We start from the raw sequence: 19,074 nt of genomic DNA, 5'->3' as shown, positions 1-19,074 counted from the left end.
GTATTAGATAGTGTGTGTGTGTGTTCCTGCCTGCCTTATCCGTGGTCTCGCTTCAAGAATGGCACGGTTGTTCCTGCCTGTGTGTGTGTGTGTGTGTCTTACGTTGAAGGCCTTTAGTCTCTCGGGGTCGACGCCCTCCGTGTCGTTGATCTTGTCGCTGTCGTCGTGGTCATCGTGGTCGTCGTCATCCTCGTCTGCTCCCTGGGCTCTGCCCACCGTCAGGTCCTCTGCAGCCACCTCCATCTTCACACACTCATAACTCCCTGAGCTGTACTGAGGAGACTGACACACACACACACAAACAGACACAGGTACACACACACAGGTACACACACACACACAGATAAACAGACACACACACAGACACACAGGTACACACACAGACAGGTACACACACACACACACACAACACACACACAAAGAGAATAGAAAAAAGAAAGAGAGCATAAGAAACACATGGACAAAAGCCATTCAGAGGCTCCAGTCTGAGCGCGTGGAGACATTGAACAGAAGCACAATAGCGGGATCCTCACTGATGAACCTGACAAAAGGTAGCAGCGCCGTTCTTCCCTGATACTTCTGTGTGTGTGTGTGTGTGTGTCCGAGCGAGCGAGCGAGGTAGTGGATGCGCTAGCTGTGTCCAAGGCCAGCCAGTAGAGAGCTGGTTGGAGTGGTTCTGTACTCAGTGGACAGAGACAAGACCTTGTTACGTCTGCCCTTCTCAAACACACATATCTGACCACAGTTCAACACACTTGTCTGTCGGGTCACAGCGCATTAGATCTCCTCCCACACACACACACTGTAATCCAGAACTTTCCGTCACTATAGCCTCGGTGCAAAGAGGTTTTATGGTGGAGACACTTCAAGGACGAGCGATGGTTCTGCTGCCCTTTGAGAGGAACGCAGGCCTTTACAGAGCCAGCGTGCCAGCTCATAGGCTGTGACTGTCTCTGGGGGGAATAGAGAGGGAACTGCGTGTGTGTGTGGGTGTTTAGGTGTGAGTGTGTGAGTGTGTGCGTGTTGTGTGTGAGCTCACCTTGCTGCCATAGTCCCTGATGTCTCTGTCCAGCCTGAGCTCTGCGGGGTGGGGGTGTGCCAGGGGCAGGGGGAGGGGCAGGGGGAGGGGCAGGGGGAGGGGCTTGCCAGGCACGGGGTACTTCCTGCGCAGCTCATCGGGGGGCTCTGGTAGGAGGGTGCCCAGGAGTGCTGCCGTGGCGACGGGGAGACGTTCGCTCAAGTTGATTGGCTGCTGGTCCTCTGAGGAGGACGAGGAGGTGGTGCTGAAGTCCAGGGGGGCGGGCGGCCCGTTGCCGTTGACGACCTGGCCGTAGGACGCCCCCTGCTTCCCGCCGGAGCTGTCTGGGGGTGTGGCCACGCCCGCGGAGGGCGGGGTCACAGTGGGCAGGCCGTTCCCACTGCCGCTTTCAGAGGAGGAGTCATCTGGAGAGAGAGAGATGGAGAGGGTCATTAAACCATCCTACAGGTCGGTAGCTTCTGTTGTTCTTCACTGTCGTCTCTCATGAACACCGTTTCACTGCCCTGACTGATCAGTCTCCTCTGGTCCTGTCCAGTCCCCCCCTCCCCCCCCCCCTCACTTCCTCTGACTGAGAAACAGGAAGTACACTAGGACACCAGTAGAGGGGGCTGTCACTGAGGCCGTACTGAAGCAGCAATACCCATAAAGCAGGTCAGTTTGCCACTCTGTGTGCGAGTGTGAGTGTGTTCTAAAGGGTATATTGTGACTGAGCTGGAAAGTGACAGTAGAACGAAGGCAGATTGTGTTGCGAGTGGTTGTTAGTTCAACCAGGAGACCAGGACTAAGTTCTCCTCTCATTCCCCTTCCATCCTTCAGACAGGCAGCAGCTACTAAAGAGTGACTGTGGAGTGTGTGTGTGTGTGTGTGTGTGAGGACTGGTCTGGCTGACTGATTGGCTGTGTGGTTTGCTTTCCATCAATAAGACCAGTCAGTATTGTCCCTTTGTTCAGATATACACACACAACCTACACACACACAACCTACACACACACAACCTACACACACACACACACAGCATTATGTTGAGGAAGGACTGGAGGTCTCTTGTGCTACAAAGTCCCACTTCTCACTGGACACAGGCACATGACCACCCTACATACATACAGAGGATCCTATTCTCTCCTCGCTCACACACACACACACACACACACACACACACACACACACACACACACACACACACACACACACACACACCATAGAGAGTAACTGAGGAGCTCACATGTATTGCAGGCTCTGTGTGTGTGTGATTTGGATTTAATACTGCGCGCGCGGCGGGGCAGTATTGTAGCCAACTTTCCTAAGCCTTCACACACACACACACACACACACACACACACATCTCCTTTCCTGGACTGTATTTTCAGTAAAAAGAAAAAGGAGAAAGCCAACTGTCTCGTTCTAGAGACAAGGGCAGGAGAGTGTCATTCTGGGAAAGAAGAGGGGAGGGGTGGAGCAGGAACCACCGCAGAGGAGAGAGGGATGAGAGAGGGAGAGAGGGATGGGTAGAGGAAGAGGGGGGAGGTAGCGTAGCTGGAGAAGGAGGTCAGAGGGGGGTGGGGGTAGAGAGCAGGTCAGGGAGAAAGGCAGAGCGAGGGATGAGGAGGAAGCGTGGGGGGTGGAGGGATGGAGAGAGATTGAGGGAAAGAGACAGGCACAGGGAGTGGGAGGGTGGAAGGGAGAGGGAGGGTGGAGGAGAGAGGGAGGGTGGAGGGGTGGAGGGAGAGTGGAGGGGAGAGGGGAAAGGGAGGGTGGAGGGGAGAGGGAGGGAGAAGGGGAGAGGGAGGGTGGAGGAGAAAAGCTAAAAAGCATGACAGGGAGGTGGGAGAACAAGGGAGAGAGGAGAGGGAGAGAGGGGATATGCATGGTGGCTATGGCAGTCGTCGTGTATTTATTAGAGTATAAAAGGTATTCATGCGCACAGTCTAAGGCCAACCTAATTCCTGCCAGCTCAACACAAATCCCCCTCAGCCAGCCGTAGAGACTACCTCCTGTCTGCCTGGCTGCCTGCAACTACCCATCTACCCATCTCTCCACCCCTGGTGCCTGCATCAAGCCATCTACCCATCCACCCCTCTTTCCATACATCCTGTCCCTCCCTCCCTCCCTCCCTCCCTCCCTCCCTCCCTCCCTCCCTCCCTCCCTCCCTCCCTCCCTCCCTCCCTCCCTCCCTCCCTCCCTCCCTCCCTCCCTCCCTCCCTCCCTCCCTCCCTCCCTCCCTCCCTCCCTCCCTCCCTCCCTCCCTCCCTCCCTCCCTCCCTCCCTCCCTCCCAGTGTAGAGAGGGGTGGGGCTCAAGTGAATTCAGAATGTCACTTTGATGCATTGTGGTGTTTAGCAGGATTGGGGCATTAGGGCACAGGAGATCTGTGTTTAGGAGGAAAAAGGTCTCAGAGCACTAAAACACACACACACACAGTATGGTACACACACACAGTATGGTACACGCACACACACACCTAAAAGCCCCTGTGCCTCATCGCAAAGGAGAGCCATGCTCCAGGGGCTTCGGAAGGTGGTGTGTGAGAGTGTGTGGTATGCATGTGATGTGTGTGTGTGTGTGTGTATAAGTAGTGTGTGTGTGTGTGGATGAGACAGTCAATCGATGTTTTACCCATGATCCTCTCTGGGAGTCCATCCCAGAGCTCCAGGACACGGCAGCAAACACAGGAAGAGGAGGAGAGGAGAGAGGAGAGGAGAGGAGAGAGGAAAGGAGAGAGGAGAAGAGAGGGAGAGCAGAGAGGAGAGGGAGAGCAGAGAGGAGAGGAGGGGAGGAGAGGAGAGGAGAGAGGAAAGGAGAGAGGAGAAGAGAGGGAGAGCAGAGAGGAGAGGAGAGGAGGAGAGGAGGGGAGAGGAGGGAGAGCAGAGAGGAGAGGGAGAGTAGAGAGGAGAGGGAGAGCAGAGAGGAGAGGGAGAGCAGAGAGGAGAGCAGAGAGGAGGACCAACAGCCCCCCCTCCCCTCCTCCTTCCCGTCACCCCCCCCCCCCCCCCCATCCCACTGGATATCCAGTCCTAGACTCAGTGACCAACAGAATTGACTAACATGTCACACTTCTCCAGTTTGTGTGTGCCTGAATAGTTGAGCTGGTTTAGTAGAGTAACGTGTTTCTGCCATGTTCAGCTGCATCTAGTCAAGTCTAAAAAATCAGACTCAGTAAATCTTCAAGTCAACTTTCGATGTGAGTAATCAGCCTATTTCTAATTGAACAGAAGATATATGCATGTATTCCTCAGTTTGTCCAGAGTAACAAGCTGTTAATTAAAGAATGAGCCGATATATCAAGCCCTCTGTGACTCTAACTCTCCTTTTCAGAGAAAACATTTTAATCAATATGATTTAATCTGCTGTGGCAATTCTATATTTTACAGGATGAGAGTATAAATCAATGTTTCTATTGTCGTTGGCCTCTTGTCCATTGATTTAAATAAACTGGGCAGATTAAAATTCTGGCATTCATTAAGAGGATTGTTTCTTTAATGTAGCGATGGTACAATAAATTAGATGCCACTTTGCCATCTTAACACAGTAGCCTGAGGCTTCACACAAACAGCTTCTAAAATTGGGCTTCATCAACTGCTTCATAGCCACTAACGCATGAAGTTGGAGATCAAAACATGTTGTAGCACACACACAAAAACACACACACACACACGCACACACATGCTAATTTAGAGCATGACGTAACCCACGACACAGTGTTAACATGGCCTGGTCGTTAACATAGCCTACTGTGGGTTATGTGTGTGTCGGTGTGAGAGTGGGGATGGTGTGTCTGTGTGAGAGTAGGGTTGGTGTGTCTGTGTGTGTCTGTGTGAGAGTAGGGTTGGTGTGTCTGTGTGTGTCTGTGTGAGAGTGGGGATGGTGTGTCTGTGTGTGTCGGTGTGAGAGTGGGGTTGGTGTGTCTGTGTGAGAGTAGGGTTGGTGTGTCTGTGTGTGTCTGTGTGAGAGTAGGGTTGGTGTGTCTGTGTGTGTCTGTGTGAGAGTAGGGTTGGTGTGTCTGTGTGTGTCTGTGTGAGAGTAGGGTTGGTGTGTCTGTGAGTGTCGGTGTGAGAGTGGGGTTGGTGTGTCTGTGTGCATCGGTGTGAGAGTGGGGATGGTGTGTGTAGGTGTGTGTGTGGGCATGTGCAAGGTCAGTGTAGAGACAGCAGCCAGTGGAGGACATGGAGGTCAGCTCAGACTGGAGAAAGAGAGAGAGAGAGAGAAAGAGAGAGAAAGAGAGAGAAAGAGAGAAAGAGAGAGAAAGAGAGAGAAAGAGAGAAAGAGAGAGAAAGAGAGACAGAGAGAGAGAGAGAGAGAGACAGAGAGACAGAGAGACAGAGGGAGGGAGGGGGAGAGATATGGAGAAAGAGAGAAAAAAGGAAAGGGAGAGAGAGAAATAGAGAGAATGGGAGAGCGATAGGGAGAGAGAATGGGAGAGACCAGCTGGAGGAGGGGGTGTAGTGCAAGGTGGGGGGTCACAGAGAGGCCAGGACAGATAGATCTGGAGTATGTTTGGGGTCACTGTGTCCTAGGACTGGCCCTGGGGACCATGTGACATTGGGCCACGGGAGGCCGGCAGAGTCACATGATGAGACCTGTGACCTAGGCAGAACCAATCGCACAAACGCCTCCATTCAGAGGGGGGAAACCCGGGGGTCATCTCTAGAGGTAGGCCCTACACCACAGATCTGTCTTAAGCCTGCATGTTCACAAGCTTTGGAGTTTAGAATGCATGTTTGCAGTGTGTGTATGCCTGTGTGCGTTGAGCAGGCGCTTCTAGCCTGTGGGCCCCGCCCAGATACGGTTGGTCACGCCCCCTTTACATTGGCCCCGCCCAGCTTTCCTGAGCCCTGCCCCACTCACGGACGTGCTCCAAGCCGGGCAGCAAACACTCAAATCCCTGCTCTGTTGTCATGCCCTACTGATCCACACACACACACACATGCAGGCACACACACACACACACACATGCAGGCACACACACACACACACACACACACGGCCTTCCTTTCCATAATATCTGTCTAAGAAAGTGTTTTTCAGGGCTCTATTTAATACTCAGGATTGATTTTCCCTGTTGTTAGCTGGGGAGGTGGTGATGGGTGATGCTGCACAGGGTGGTGGGGGAGGAGAGGGGAGACATGAGGGGGGAGGTGGTGAGGGGAAGCAGGAGGACCTGTCCTGGCTGCACGAGAAGGCCAGGAGAGAGGGGTAGAGAACTGGGGGGGGGGGGGGGGGGGAGTGGAGGGAGAGGGGATGGGTGGAAGACAAGTGGGAGGAGGAGAGGAGGGGGGGAGTGAAGATGGTAGAGGAAAGTGGAAGGGGACAGGATAGGTGGAGGAGGGGAGGGGGGTGGAAAGGGTAGAAGGGAGAGGACAGGGGGGAGAGGGAAGGGGAAGATGGGAGGGGGGTGGAAAGGGTAGAGGGAGAGGGTAGAGGACAGGGGGGAGAGGACAGAGGGGAGAGGGAAGGGGAAGAGGGGAGGGGGGTGGAAAGGGTAGAGGGTAGAGGACAGGGGGGAGAGGACAGAGGGGAGAGGAAGAGGGGAGAGGAAGAGGGGAGGGGAGAAGGGGAGAGGGGAGGGGAGAGGAGGTAGCACTAATGGGCCGGCCCTGTCGTTTCTCATTTGTGGCTCCACTACGCTCTGACAGCTTGAGGCTTTTTCCCCCCCTCTCCCCTCAGTGGAGCTGACCTGAGCGCTAGCAGTAACAGATGCTAATTCCTTCACTCCCACTTCCCCAATCTCCCCGAGGGGGGTGGGGTTGAGGCGGGGGCGGAGGGACTGCTGAGCTGGGGGGGGGGGGGCACGCTCGCTCCCCTCTGTGGGATTACACTGGATTATCCTGCTAAGAAGCGCCACGAGCTGCGCCCCATGCCTGCGCAAGGCCTGGCATCCCCATGGCAACTAGCCCTTCCCTGCTGACCCCCCCCCTTCCGGTTCCTCCCCCCCTGCTCGATGCAGGCGATCCTAAAGCCGCCCCCCCACCACCACACCGTGCTACATCTGTCCTCTCTGAAGGAACCTGGCTGGAGCTGGGACTGAGAGTAGGACTGAGACTGGGTCTGAGGCTAGGACTGAGGCTGGGACTGAGGCTGGGTCTGAGGAGAGGAGGGGAGGATAGATCTTCTGCTACCCAGTGTGTCCTCTATTGTCTCTGTGCCCCTGACACGACCAATAAGCTTCACACCTGACACCTGGAGAAGACCTGCACTGGGAGAGCCATCTGTGCTCTTTCTCTCTCTCTCTCTCTCTCTCTCTCTCTCTCTCTCTCTCTCTCACACACACACACACACACACACACTGTTTATGATGGCGTCACCCAGTAAAGCGTGGCAGCAGTGGAACACATGGGGCTGCTCCAGTGATCAGAGAGGGAGAGTAATCAGTTGATTTGGAACCGCCTGCTATCCAGTTAGGAGTTCAAAGCAGCGCTAGATGATTAAAGAGGGAAGGCAGGCCTATTTCACACCAATATGTGAAAAGAACCGCTTTCTATCACACACACACACTCCTCCCTCTTCATCACATCAGACTTTGTCTTTGAAGAGAAGACCCCCTCATCCCTGCATTTCAGCCGCTTGCCTCTTAATTGGCACCCTGCAGTTGAAGTGGGCCTCCTGTTGCAATTCTGCTATGGAGCTAACATCTGAAGGAGCTCCACAGTGGAGCCCACTCTCTCTGGCAGCTCAACCGTGGAGCCTACTCCCTCATGCAGCTCCACCGTGGAGCCTACTCCCTCATGCAGCTCCACCGTGGAGCCTACTCCCTCATGTAGCTCCACAATGGAGCCCACTCCCTCATGCAGCTCCACCGTGGAGCCTACTCCCTCATGCAGCTCCACCATGGAGCCTACTCCCTCATGTAGCTCCACAATGGAGCCCACTCCCTCATGCAGCTCCAGCGTGAAGGCCGACACAGTCTGGTGGCTCAAAGACTTGAATGAAAACAGATTGAGGATCCAAAAACAGGTCGCCGACCCTCTGGGTGAGGAACATGGTTGCCAGTAGAGTAACAATAGAGCCACAGTAGAGTGACAGTGGAGGGAACAATAGTGAGCGCAGGGGCAGAGCCCAGAGCCGAGGCAGCGTAGGTCAGACACAGTGAGCCAGACCCCCAGAGAACAGAGAGAGGGGTGGACAGACAGCCCCTCATTGTGCAGGGTGACACGGGCATGGATGGCTCTGTGACCGGCTCCGTCTGGAGGGAGGAGGGGTGGGGACAGAGGAGGCTGACGGGGTGGCAGGGAGGCACAAAGGCACTGGGAACGGAGGGTCCCCCTACCCCCACCCTCTGTCTACCCCCCCCTCCACCTGCGCCCACCCCCCCCTCACGACACATACAACACACACACTATATGTCTGTGTGTCAGCCTGCTAGTGGCCGACTAGCAACGCGTGTCCATACTAAGCAGCCTGCAACAAGGTCAAAACAAGGACCAAAGCCCTCCCCTCTCCTCATCATAAAGGCTGTGGAGAGGGTCTGTGTCAGAGTACTCAGCCTGCCAGGCAGCCAGCCTGCCAGGCAGCCAGCCTGCCAGGCAGCCAGCCTGCCAGGCAGCCAGCCTGCGGGCTGGCAGAGCCAGGATCACACTGGGGGGGAGAATGGGGAGTGGGGGGGGCAGCGCTCTCTGATAGCCTTTAACCTAGTTTACACTACCTCTTTCTCTCTTTCTCTCTCTCTCTTTCTCTCTCTTGCCGGGCAGCCTGCAGGAGCAAGGCAGGAGGAAGAGAAGGAGGGCTCTCCTACTGACTAGATATTATTGTAGACGTTTTTAAAGGGGGGGGAGACAAAAAGCCTATTTAATGGTCTGGTGAAAGGACAGAGTGATAGCGAGGGGGAGAGAGAGAGAATGAGAGGGGGAGAGAAGGACCAGAAAAGGAGAGAGGAGGGGATGACAAATCACAAGCACTGCAGTCCCATGCCCCCCCCCCACCACACACACACACACACACACACACTACACAGAGATCAAGACAGGGAGGGAGGGAGCGAAAGAGAGAGAGGGAGGGAGAAACTGCCACACAATGATTCATCAAAGACAATCAGGAACAAGGCAAGGAAAATATAGACCTTGTGTGGCCGTGCTATAGACATCTAGTACAAACACAGCACTTGGACCGGGGTGGAACCCTGCCATTGTATTGACATTCCTTGGCGACACCAGGGGAAGAGGAGATCTATGACAGATATCTGCTGGATAACGGAGAAATCCCAAGGTTTAATCTGCTGTAATCCTCCTCACTGCTTCACCCTTCACTCAGACACATCCAGCTGTGCTGCAAGATGGAACTGCAGCTCCCGAGAGGACAGAGGAGGAGGTGGAGGAGAGAGGAGGAGGTGGAGGAGAGAGGAGGAGGTGGAGGAGGTGGAGGAGGAGGTGGAGGAGGTGGAGGAGAGAGGAGGAGGTGGAGGAGGTGGAGGAGAGAGGAGGAGAGAGGAGGAGGTGGAGGAGAGAGGAGGAGAGAGGAGGAGGTGGAGGAGAGAGGAGGAGAGAGGAGGAGGTGGAGGAGAGAAAAGGAGAGAGGAGGAGGTGGAGGGGAGAGGAGGAGAGAGGGAGAATAGACACACTGGATGCGAACACACTACCTTGCATGTTTCTCTCCTCTGATCCAGGCAAATGAATATTGCATCATAACGGCTAGAAGAAAGGGAAGCAGGAACAATCTCCCCAGATGCTCGCAAGCACACCCCCCCTCCCACACCCCCCCTCCCACACCCCCCCTCCCACACACCCCCTCCCACACCCCCCCTCCCACACCCCCCCTCCCACACCCCCCCTCCCACACACGCACAACACGCACACACAAATCCATAAATCCTGTCATCCCTCTAGACAGAATGATTTCCAATATTCATGGATGACTGGGATAGGTTGGGATAGGTTAGGATAGGGCACGCTGAGAAAAGCTGGAACTGTGGGACGAATGACTGGATGAATGGATAGATGGATGGATGAAGAGAGGAAAAAAACAGAGGCAGCGAGTAAAAGAGAGGCAGAGAGAAAAAGAGATAAAGACAGAGAAAGAGAGAGGGAGGCGGAGAAAGCGAGAGAGGAGAGAGAGAGAGGGGCAGTGAAAGACAGAGGGAGAGAGAGAGAGAGAGGCAGAGAAAGTCAAATAGAAAGAGAAAAACACATACAGAAGCGGAGACAAACAGAAAGAGGGGAAAACATCAGTGTTTCCCTCGCTGTGCCAGAAGGACAGCTGAACTACAGCAGACACTACAACACTGGCTGTCAGCCAGGCTGGGGGGGCTTTACACCACTAAAGACGCACACACACACACACACACACACACACACACGCTGCTAGTGGCCTGTAGGACTGACACACAAAGAGTGTGAGAGATGAGGGGTGGATGGATAGATGGAGGGTGTGAGATAAATGCATGCGGAGAAGAGCCGTAGAAGCCGGATGGCAGGACTGATAGGAGGAGGAGAAGGGAGAGATCCGGAGGGAGAGAGGTAACAATGGGCCACTCCTTTTGGCTGACATTAGAGTAGCAGCAGCTTCACCATGGAGGACAGGGATGGAGGAGGAGGGGGGAGGGGGAGGGAGGGAGGGAAGAGCAGAACATGTGTGGTGTTAACGAGACCATCTTCCTCCTGCAGCAAGATGAAAGAGAGGGAGAGTGAGAGAGAGAGGGAGGAGAGGTGGAGTGAGCGAGGCAGAAGTGAGTGGGAAAGAGGAAAAACGGGGGGGGGGTGTAGAGGGAGGGAGCGAGATAAAGAGAGAGAGAGCGACTGGGAGAGGGAGTGCGAGAAGAAAAGAGCGGAGAGGGGGAGAAGGATGGAGAGAGGGAGTGGAGGGTGGACAAAGGGGAACGAAGTAACTGCAGGCAGGATGCGTGGATGGAGGGAGGGGCAGGGTGGGGGGAGGGGGCAGGGGGGAGGGGGCAGGGGGGGGATGGGGGGCAGGGCGTTCCAGCACCAACTCTTCACAGTTTCAAGGCTTGGCTCACGTGCAGCAGATTCAATACCAGAGTGCCATGTCTCTGAGTCCGGGCCAAGACAGCAGGCTTGCTCCTTCCCATGCCCCTGCTAGCGCTAGGAGCCACAACCACAGCCTCAACCCAGCCCCAGCCACAGCCCCAGTCCCTCTGACAAACACAGCACTGACTCCACAGCAAAAGAAAGGGATAGGAACTGCACGTTCAACAGTTCCATTCTCCCAGTCCATGGTCCTTGTGGGACAGTTCAGAATGTAGTTATGGCCCAGATTATGATGATGAGTATTTAGGCTCGGGGGGGGGGGGGGGGATCACATGCCTTTCCATCTCAACTCCCCTCCCCCCCAACAAACAGGAAGCTTCTATTCCTCCCACTGCTCCAGGGACAACAGACTGCAATAGAGTCGAAGGTTCACTTCTATGTCCTTGCTCATTCCTCCTGCTCCAAGCTGCTTACTGATCCTTTAACATGCACTCTGTCCCTTCTCCCACTAAAGCTCTGGCCCTGGCCTCTGCAGCCAACACACACACACACACACACACAAAGCCCTGGCCTTTGCCAGCCGACAGGCCCAATCCCTAGGTGGCCTCAGGGTAGGGCTGAGATAGTCTGGCCTTTGACCTCCATAGGGCAGCTCTACCTGTGTGTCTGAGTAAGTGTGTGTGAGGTCTGTGTGAGTGTGATGTCTTTGTGTCTATGTGTGTGTGTGTCCTCTTGATCAAGCCCAGGGGTCTATAAATAGTGAGGAGCAGCTAAGCTGCTTCTACCAGTTAAAGAACCATCTCTTCTTCCTCAGAGTCCAGCCGCTGACAGAACTCCTGACCTACCCTACCCTAGCCTAGCCTAGCCTAGCCTAGCCTGGCCTAGCCTAGCCTAGCCTAGCCTAGCCTAGCCTAGCCTAGCCTAGCCTAGCATGCATGGAGAGAGGGTGAGGGAAGGAGAGAGGGATGGAGAGACGGAGAGAGGGTGAGGGAAGGAGAGAGGGCAGGAGAGAGGGAGAGAGGAAAGGAGAGAGGGAGAGAGGAGAGGGAAGGAGAGAGAAGGAGAGGGATAGAGGGAGACACATAGGACACAGTATAGAGATCGTGTCTAGACAGGACAGTATAGACAAGACAGTATAGACAGGACAGTGTAGACAGGACAGTATAGACAAGACAGTCTACACAGGACAGTCTAGAAGGACAGTCTAGACAGGACAGTCCAGACAGGACAGTCTAGACAGGACAGTCTAGACAGAGACAGAACAGTACAAGCTGCACAGGAAACCACTGATTTGTGAATGTGAGACAGACAAAACCTCCCACTTCTGTCACCACTCCAGTGCGTGGTGTGTGTGTGGTGTGTGTATGTGTGGTACGTGTGTGTATGTGTGTGTGGTGTGTGTGGTATGTGTGTGAGTGTGGGGTGTTCACAGCACTGTCGGCCAGGCTAAAAGATGTGTTGTCAGTGTGACACTGCATAAACAGTGCATTCTAGCGATGGTGACATGTTGCTGTAATCTGTGTGTGCACAGTAAATATATCTCTGTTTGAGTGCCTGTATAGAGCACAATGCACATGCATACACAGCCAGCTGTTTGCTCGTCTCTCTGTACCGATGAAGACTTTGGAGACACAATCTAGTTCAAGACGTCCAGAAAGATGGCCATTCACCATGGTTCTGTATCACAAGCAAGGAAATAACCATCTTTATGTCGAGCAACCTACTATATCTCCGGATGCACACACACACACACACACACACACACACACGCACACACTATTCAGCCCTCTCGGCATCAGTAAATTACATTTGTTCACCCCCAAAAAATTGCAAGCAATAAAAGATTGAGCAGGGTGATTTTATCTAGGTCAGTGACATTCAGCGTGCGTTCTCCTTGGGGGCCAGTCATTAGGACCTTCATCATGGTTAATATGCAGCCTGTCTGTCTCAGTCTTCATGCTGCCCAGACACACCCACTCTCTACTGCGGATGCTGGGGTTCTGATTCCCCCTGCAAAGACTCTTCTCCTGTCCTGTCCTCCGCTTTCATTATCATCATCCTCCTCTTCCCCTCTCCTCTCCTTTCCCCCACCCCCTCCCTGTAACCCTCTTCTCCTGTCCTCTCCCCCTCCTCTTGGGGCCAAACTCCCCTCCGAGTCATCATCTCACTCTACTGGGGCCTTCCTAATTTAATTAGCACATGACACAATCAACAGTTAACCCAGCCAGCCAGCCCAGATTCTCACTGACACACTGCATACCTCATTAATCAGAATCACACACATTCAGCCCTGTCTGCTTCCATCCTACCCCCACCCTTACACCAGCCCACACCCTACCCCCACCCTCACACCAGCCCCCACCCTACCCCCACCCTCACACCAGCCCAAACCCTACCCCCACCCTCACACCCCACCCCCACCCTACCCCCACCCTCACACCAGCCCTCACCCTACCCCTACCCTCACACCAGCCCACACCCTACCCCACACCCTACCCCACCCTCACACCCCACCCTACCCCCACCCTCACACCCCACCCCCACCCTCACACCCTACCCCACCCTCACACCAGCCCACACCCTACCCCCACCCTCACACCAGCCCAAACCCTACCCCCACCCTCACACCAGCCCTCACCCTACCCCTACCCTCACACCAGCCCCCACCCTACCCCCACCCTCACACCAGCCCTCACCCTACCCCTACCCTCACACCAGCCCACACCCTACCCCACCCTCACACCCCACCCCCACCCTACCCCCACCCTCACACCCCACCCCCACCCTACTCCCACCCTCACACCAGCCCAAACCCTACCCCCACCCTCACACCCCACCCCCACCCTAACCCCACCCTCACACCAGCCCCCACCATACCCCACCCTCACACCAGCCCACACCCTACCCCCACCCTCACACCAGCCCCCACCCTACCCCCACCCTCACACCAGCCCACACCCTACCCCCACCCTCACACCAGCCCCCACCCTACCCCCACCCTCACACCAGCCCACACCCTACCCCCACCCTCACACCAGCCCACATCCTATCTCCACCGTCACACCAGCCCAGACTCCCCCACACCCTGCCCAGTCCCTACGCCTCTTCTTCTCCTCTCAACCATCTCCAGACTTCCTGCTTCCATCTCATACGGTCTTATTTCAGTTCTCTCTCTTTCTTCACTTACTGTATCCTTTCTCTGTCCTTCGCCTCTCCGCCCTACATGGATTCAGCCATACATACACACACACACACACACACACTCTCTCTCTCCCTTCTGTATCTTTTCTATTCGCCCCCCTCCCCCCTCCCCTCCAGCCCACTCTCTGTATCTTATAGAGGATTCAGATACAAGTGTCTGCAGAATGAATGATATATTTCTCTTCGTATTCCCTCTCTTTCTTAACATTTCTTTGTAAGTAACTGTGTGTCCTCTCGAACCTCCCTAGCCCCCCCATAGATCCATGCTCCATGTTTCTCCAGTGTGTGTGTGTAGCCTTTTCTGCCTTCGTTTCTCATTCTGGGTTTCTGGCCTTGAGAGGTGAAAGACAATGCTGAGGCACCCGGAGCCCCTCCCTGCTGCTGCTGCCCACACAGACTAAACACACGCACACACACACACACACAGCCGCCTGCCTAGAACACAAAGACCCAGACTGTAAAGCTCAACACAGCTTCACCCAGCCCCACTCTGCTCCCACACATGAACTCCAAACAACGCACACTCGCACACTCTACCAACGTCACACACACACACACACACACACACACGCAGGAATGGGACACAAACTGAAACAGACAAGACATGCCAACACACACACACACACAGGGCCTGTGGCGGAGTGTGAGTGTGGGCTGACCTCACAGCTGGAGGAAGAGGAGGGGAAATGTTTTCCCCCTCGGGCTGATCAGGGAGCTGCTTCTGCAGCAGAGCTTCCTACACAACGGAGGGCAGGATGGAGGGCCAGGAATGTGCATACGTGTGTGTGTGAGACAGTGTGTGTGAGAGAGAGAGAGAGAGAGAGAGAGAGAGAGAGAGAGAGAGAGAGAGAGAGGAGGTAGAAAATGCCAGCGGCTAAGGTGTTTGTGGGAGAGGCATGTCTGGATCTCAGGAAGGGTGTCTGTGATGACACAGGGGAGAGAGTCCTACACTGTCTGTTCACCCACTGACACACTCTGACTGACTGGCACACTCTGACAGCCTGGCTGGCTGGCTGGCTGGCAGGGGAGAGGGAGGGGAGAGGAGAAGAAGGGAGAGTATCTGGGAGTGTCCCTCCCCCATGATTAAGTATGCCTGGCCTGTACAAGGCCAGACTGCATCTCTATGTTAACAGCCCCTCCTCTCACCCAGACCACATCTTATTATCAGTCCTCCAGCCAGCCAGCCAGCCAGACAGCCAGCCCCTCACAGGGGGAGGGGAGAGCTGCAGTTTATCTTAGCTTATATTGGGCCAAGGCTGGAGGGGTAGGCTGGAGGGGTAGACTGGAGGGGGTAGGCTGGGGGGGTAGGCTGGGGGGGTAGGCTGGGGGTAGGCTGGGGGGGTAGGCTGGAGGGGTAGGCTGGAGGGGTAGGCTGGAGGGGTAGGCTGAGGGGGTAGGCTGGAGGGTAGGCTGGAAGGGTAGGCTGGGGGGTGGGGTTAACCTTCCAGCTATAGTCCAGTCCAGGGACTCCCAGGTTACAGACAGGGAGATGTGTCGAATCACCTTCCTATTTTAGGCCTGCTTATGTTAGATCAATGACACATACCCTGCCACATACAAACACACACATACACACACTCACACACACACACACACACAGATAGCAGCTCAACCACGGTCAGTCAGTAAAGATTATTAACCGTTTATGGGCAGCTGTAAAAGAGCAGCTCCAATCAGAAGCCTTGCTGGAGGACGGCAGGGTAAAGTCCTTGTTGCAACAGGGACACTGGCAAACTCCACTTCTCAGAGAATATCATCCGGTCTCTCTCAAGTTGGGCTGTGCCTGTTATCTCACGAAGGGTGACAACGAGCCTACATAGCCTGAAGGAGACAAGTGTGTGTGTGTGTGTGTGTGTAACCTTTGTTCTCATTTTTGTACTCTCTTGCACAAGACATGGAGGCAGTACCAGCCACCGAGCTCCATTCTGGGGGCTAAGCACCGGCTCTCTGTGCCCTTCTCTTCCCCCTCGCTGTGAAGCTCAAGCCACACACACACACACACACACACACACGATTACGGAGTGTCTCCCATTATCCGTTTTTCCACCAAGGGCTCTTTTTCATTGAAGACTCAGGGAGGTGCACACACACACACTTTCGCTAGCCAAAACCTGCTCTCCCCCGGCACACCTCCCTACCCTGAGAGCAAGGCCAACCACCATCAGAACTGCCCTAGCTTTGTTTCCATCCCAAACATTCTCCACCAGAGCTGGACATGTGTGTGTGTTCTTGCTTATCTCACTCACTCACATTCTTAAGACTAGTGTGCATACACCAACCTGAGGCCCAAGCCACTACACCCAACGTCTATAAACACACACACACACACACACACACACACACACACACACACACACACACACACACACACACACACACACACACACACAATCAGGGCCCCTGTTAGGCCAGCCTTTCCATCAGGTCCATACAGCCAATCTCTTCAAGGCTAGTGGGAACATAAAGGGCCAGGCTGGGGGTGAGAGGATGAGAAAATGGAGTTGACCCATGAATGTAAGAGTCTAATCATAAAGCAGAGTCCAGGGTCAGAATCTGTACAGTAAATTACTGGGCAGCTACATCCAGAGCAGGCCTGAGGGTTTAGTATGGCCTGGGGAGGGAGGGAGGGAGGGAGGGAGGGAGGGAGGGGAGGGAGGGGAGGGAGGGAGGGAGGGAGAGAGGGGAGGGAGGGAGGGGAGGGGAGGGGAGGGGAGGGGAGGGGAGGGAGGGCTTGCTCTGGAGGCGTGATCAACAGCCCAGGGACAAACACAGTTTAACCAGGCAAACCGGCCCAGTGTTTTTTAACCTGCTGATGAAGGAGGGGGGTGAGGGTTATAGGGCTTGAGGCTGGAGGCAGGGGGCTGGGGTAGGGGCTGGAGGCAGGGGGCTTGGGCAGGGGCTGGAGGCAGGGGGCTAGGGTAGGGGCTGGAGGCAGGGCGCTAGGGTAGGGGCTGGAGGCAGGGGGCTAGGGTAGGGGCTGGAGGCCGGGGGCTAGGGTAGGGGCTGGAGGCAGGGGGCTAGGGAAGGGGCTGGAGGCTGCAGGGGGCTAGGGTAGGAGTCTGGAGAAGTGAGAGGAGCTCTATAAAGACGAGAGAGCTTGAGGGAGCTTTATCTGATCTCATTTCCCTTCGGCAGAAGCCCAATCCCCTGGATGGGGGGCGGGGGTGGGGGGTTGGGTCAGGCTGGGATCAGGCTGCTTACAGGGTGCGGTGGGGGCACAGAGGGGAGGCGGAGGGAGGGTGTACTGGAGGGGACGTGGTAGAGCTCCTTGAGGGAAATCAACCAGAGAAAGAGACAAAGAGGAAAAGGGAAGGAGGGAGAGGCTAGACAAGGAGCACAAACACCTCAAAGGACCATCTCAACACACTGCTGTTCCACCATGACCTTGCCTAAACACTAAATACACCTGGAGAGGAAAGAGGGGGCAGGGGAGAGAGGGGTAGGATAGGAGCGGAGGAAGATTATCTGGCAGGCTGAGGGCAGAGGGGGGTGGGGGCCAAAGGGTCGGGGATGGGAGAGAGAGAGAGAGAGAGAGAGAGAGAGTAGTTAACCCCTTGTGGATGATCTCATTTTATCCCTCTCTCACCAACATCTGGCTCATCTTGCTGCATCCACTGACCCCTTTCGCCACAATAGACACCCCCCCCCCCCCTCTCGTCGTCATCACCCGTGATGTCATGCCTGTACAGTATAAGCCCAGGGCAGACTGCTACTCTACTGCTGCATGCTAGGAGGTTGGCTGGCTGGTGTTAGGGGGAGACAGAGGCAGGCTGCCCGCTACACTGCAGACCTGGCTGTGGATCCAGGAAGTAAGGCAGGATCGTTGTGGGGGGGGATCCCTCTTTCTTCTGCCTTTACTCTGCCTCTACCCTGGCTGCATGCTGCCTCTACTCTGTTTGTACTCTGCCTCTACCCTGGCTGTATGCTGCCTCTATTCTGTTTCTACTCTGCCTCTACCCTGGCTGTATGTTGGCTCTATTCTGTTTCTACTCTGCCTCTACCCTGGCTGTATGCTGCCTCTATTCTGTTTCTACTCTGCCTCTACCCTGGCTGTATGTTGGCTCTATTCTGTTTCTACTCTGCCTCTACCCTGGCTGTATGCTGCCTCTATTCTGTTTCTACTCTGCCTCTACCCTGGCTGTATGTTGGCTCTATTCTGTTTCTACTCTGCCTCTAGCCTAGCTGTATTCGGCCTCGAGCCTGTCTTTCCTCTGCCTCCGTTATGTCACTGCTCTGTCTCTATCCTCAGAGTCCTTGGGGTCAGCGGGTGCTCAGGAACTGAATTTGAACATGAGCACAAGTCAAACACGTCGATGGGCCTTATCTTATCGGGAGGGTCAAACTGAGGGTCTGACCGTGCAGCTTACAGGAGAGGGACAGGGAGTGGGCTCCAGAGTCATGGGTACAAATTTCAGGTTTTGGAGATTTATGGGTCAACCTTTACACCCGTTCTGTGAAACGCACCTCCCTTCTCCTGCTCATAAAACAATAAGAGACCAGGGTGGGTCGCTTCCAAGGTCTTCAAAAACACACATGCACACACACCACAGACACATACACACCACATACACACACATATCCACACACCATCCTTGACGGAGAACGAGACAGGATTCTGAGAATCAAGAAGGCTTAGACCTGACCAAAACGTATCCTTCCTAACCTAGGTAAGCCTAAACCAAGCCTACCCAGGCATAAAGTAAGATCTAAGATTTATATAACTCGACCTACCCAGACAGTGTGGGACAACTGTTCCCTTCCTAACCTGGGCCTGGGCACAGGCCGCATTTAGAGGCAGGCAGAGAGGCAGGAAAGCAGAGAGGCAGTCAGGAAAACAGACAGACAAGCCCAGGTCCTGAATACAGGTCCTAATTGCAGTTTCCCATACAAAACACACACTAATTATAAATATGCCAACAGGCGT

The 19,074-nt window shown here is 54.9% G+C and overlaps 1 protein-coding gene across 1 annotated transcript in view; it reads right to left on the bottom strand.

Moving 5' to 3' along the window:
* LOC146252479 (nucleolar protein 4-like) overlaps positions 1–19,074 on the bottom strand; it is a 38,571-nt gene that overhangs the window by 3,459 nt on the left and 16,038 nt on the right. Inside the window, exons 3-4 of the mRNA XM_084680778.1 lie at positions 1,040–1,443; positions 103–282 (exon numbers count right to left, since the gene is read on the bottom strand). Of these exons, the coding sequence (XP_084536904.1) occupies positions 103–282; positions 1,040–1,443 (584 nt within the window). The remainder of the gene's footprint in view (positions 1–102; positions 283–1,039; positions 1,444–19,074) is intronic.

This window comes from Hypomesus nipponensis, chromosome 18 (assembly GCF_054491055.1).
Source record: "Hypomesus nipponensis isolate SF chromosome 18, ASM5449105v1, whole genome shotgun sequence".
Lineage (NCBI taxonomy): Eukaryota > Metazoa > Chordata > Actinopteri > Osmeriformes > Osmeridae > Hypomesus > Hypomesus nipponensis.
This window is presented reverse-complemented; position numbering and strand designations above follow the sequence as displayed.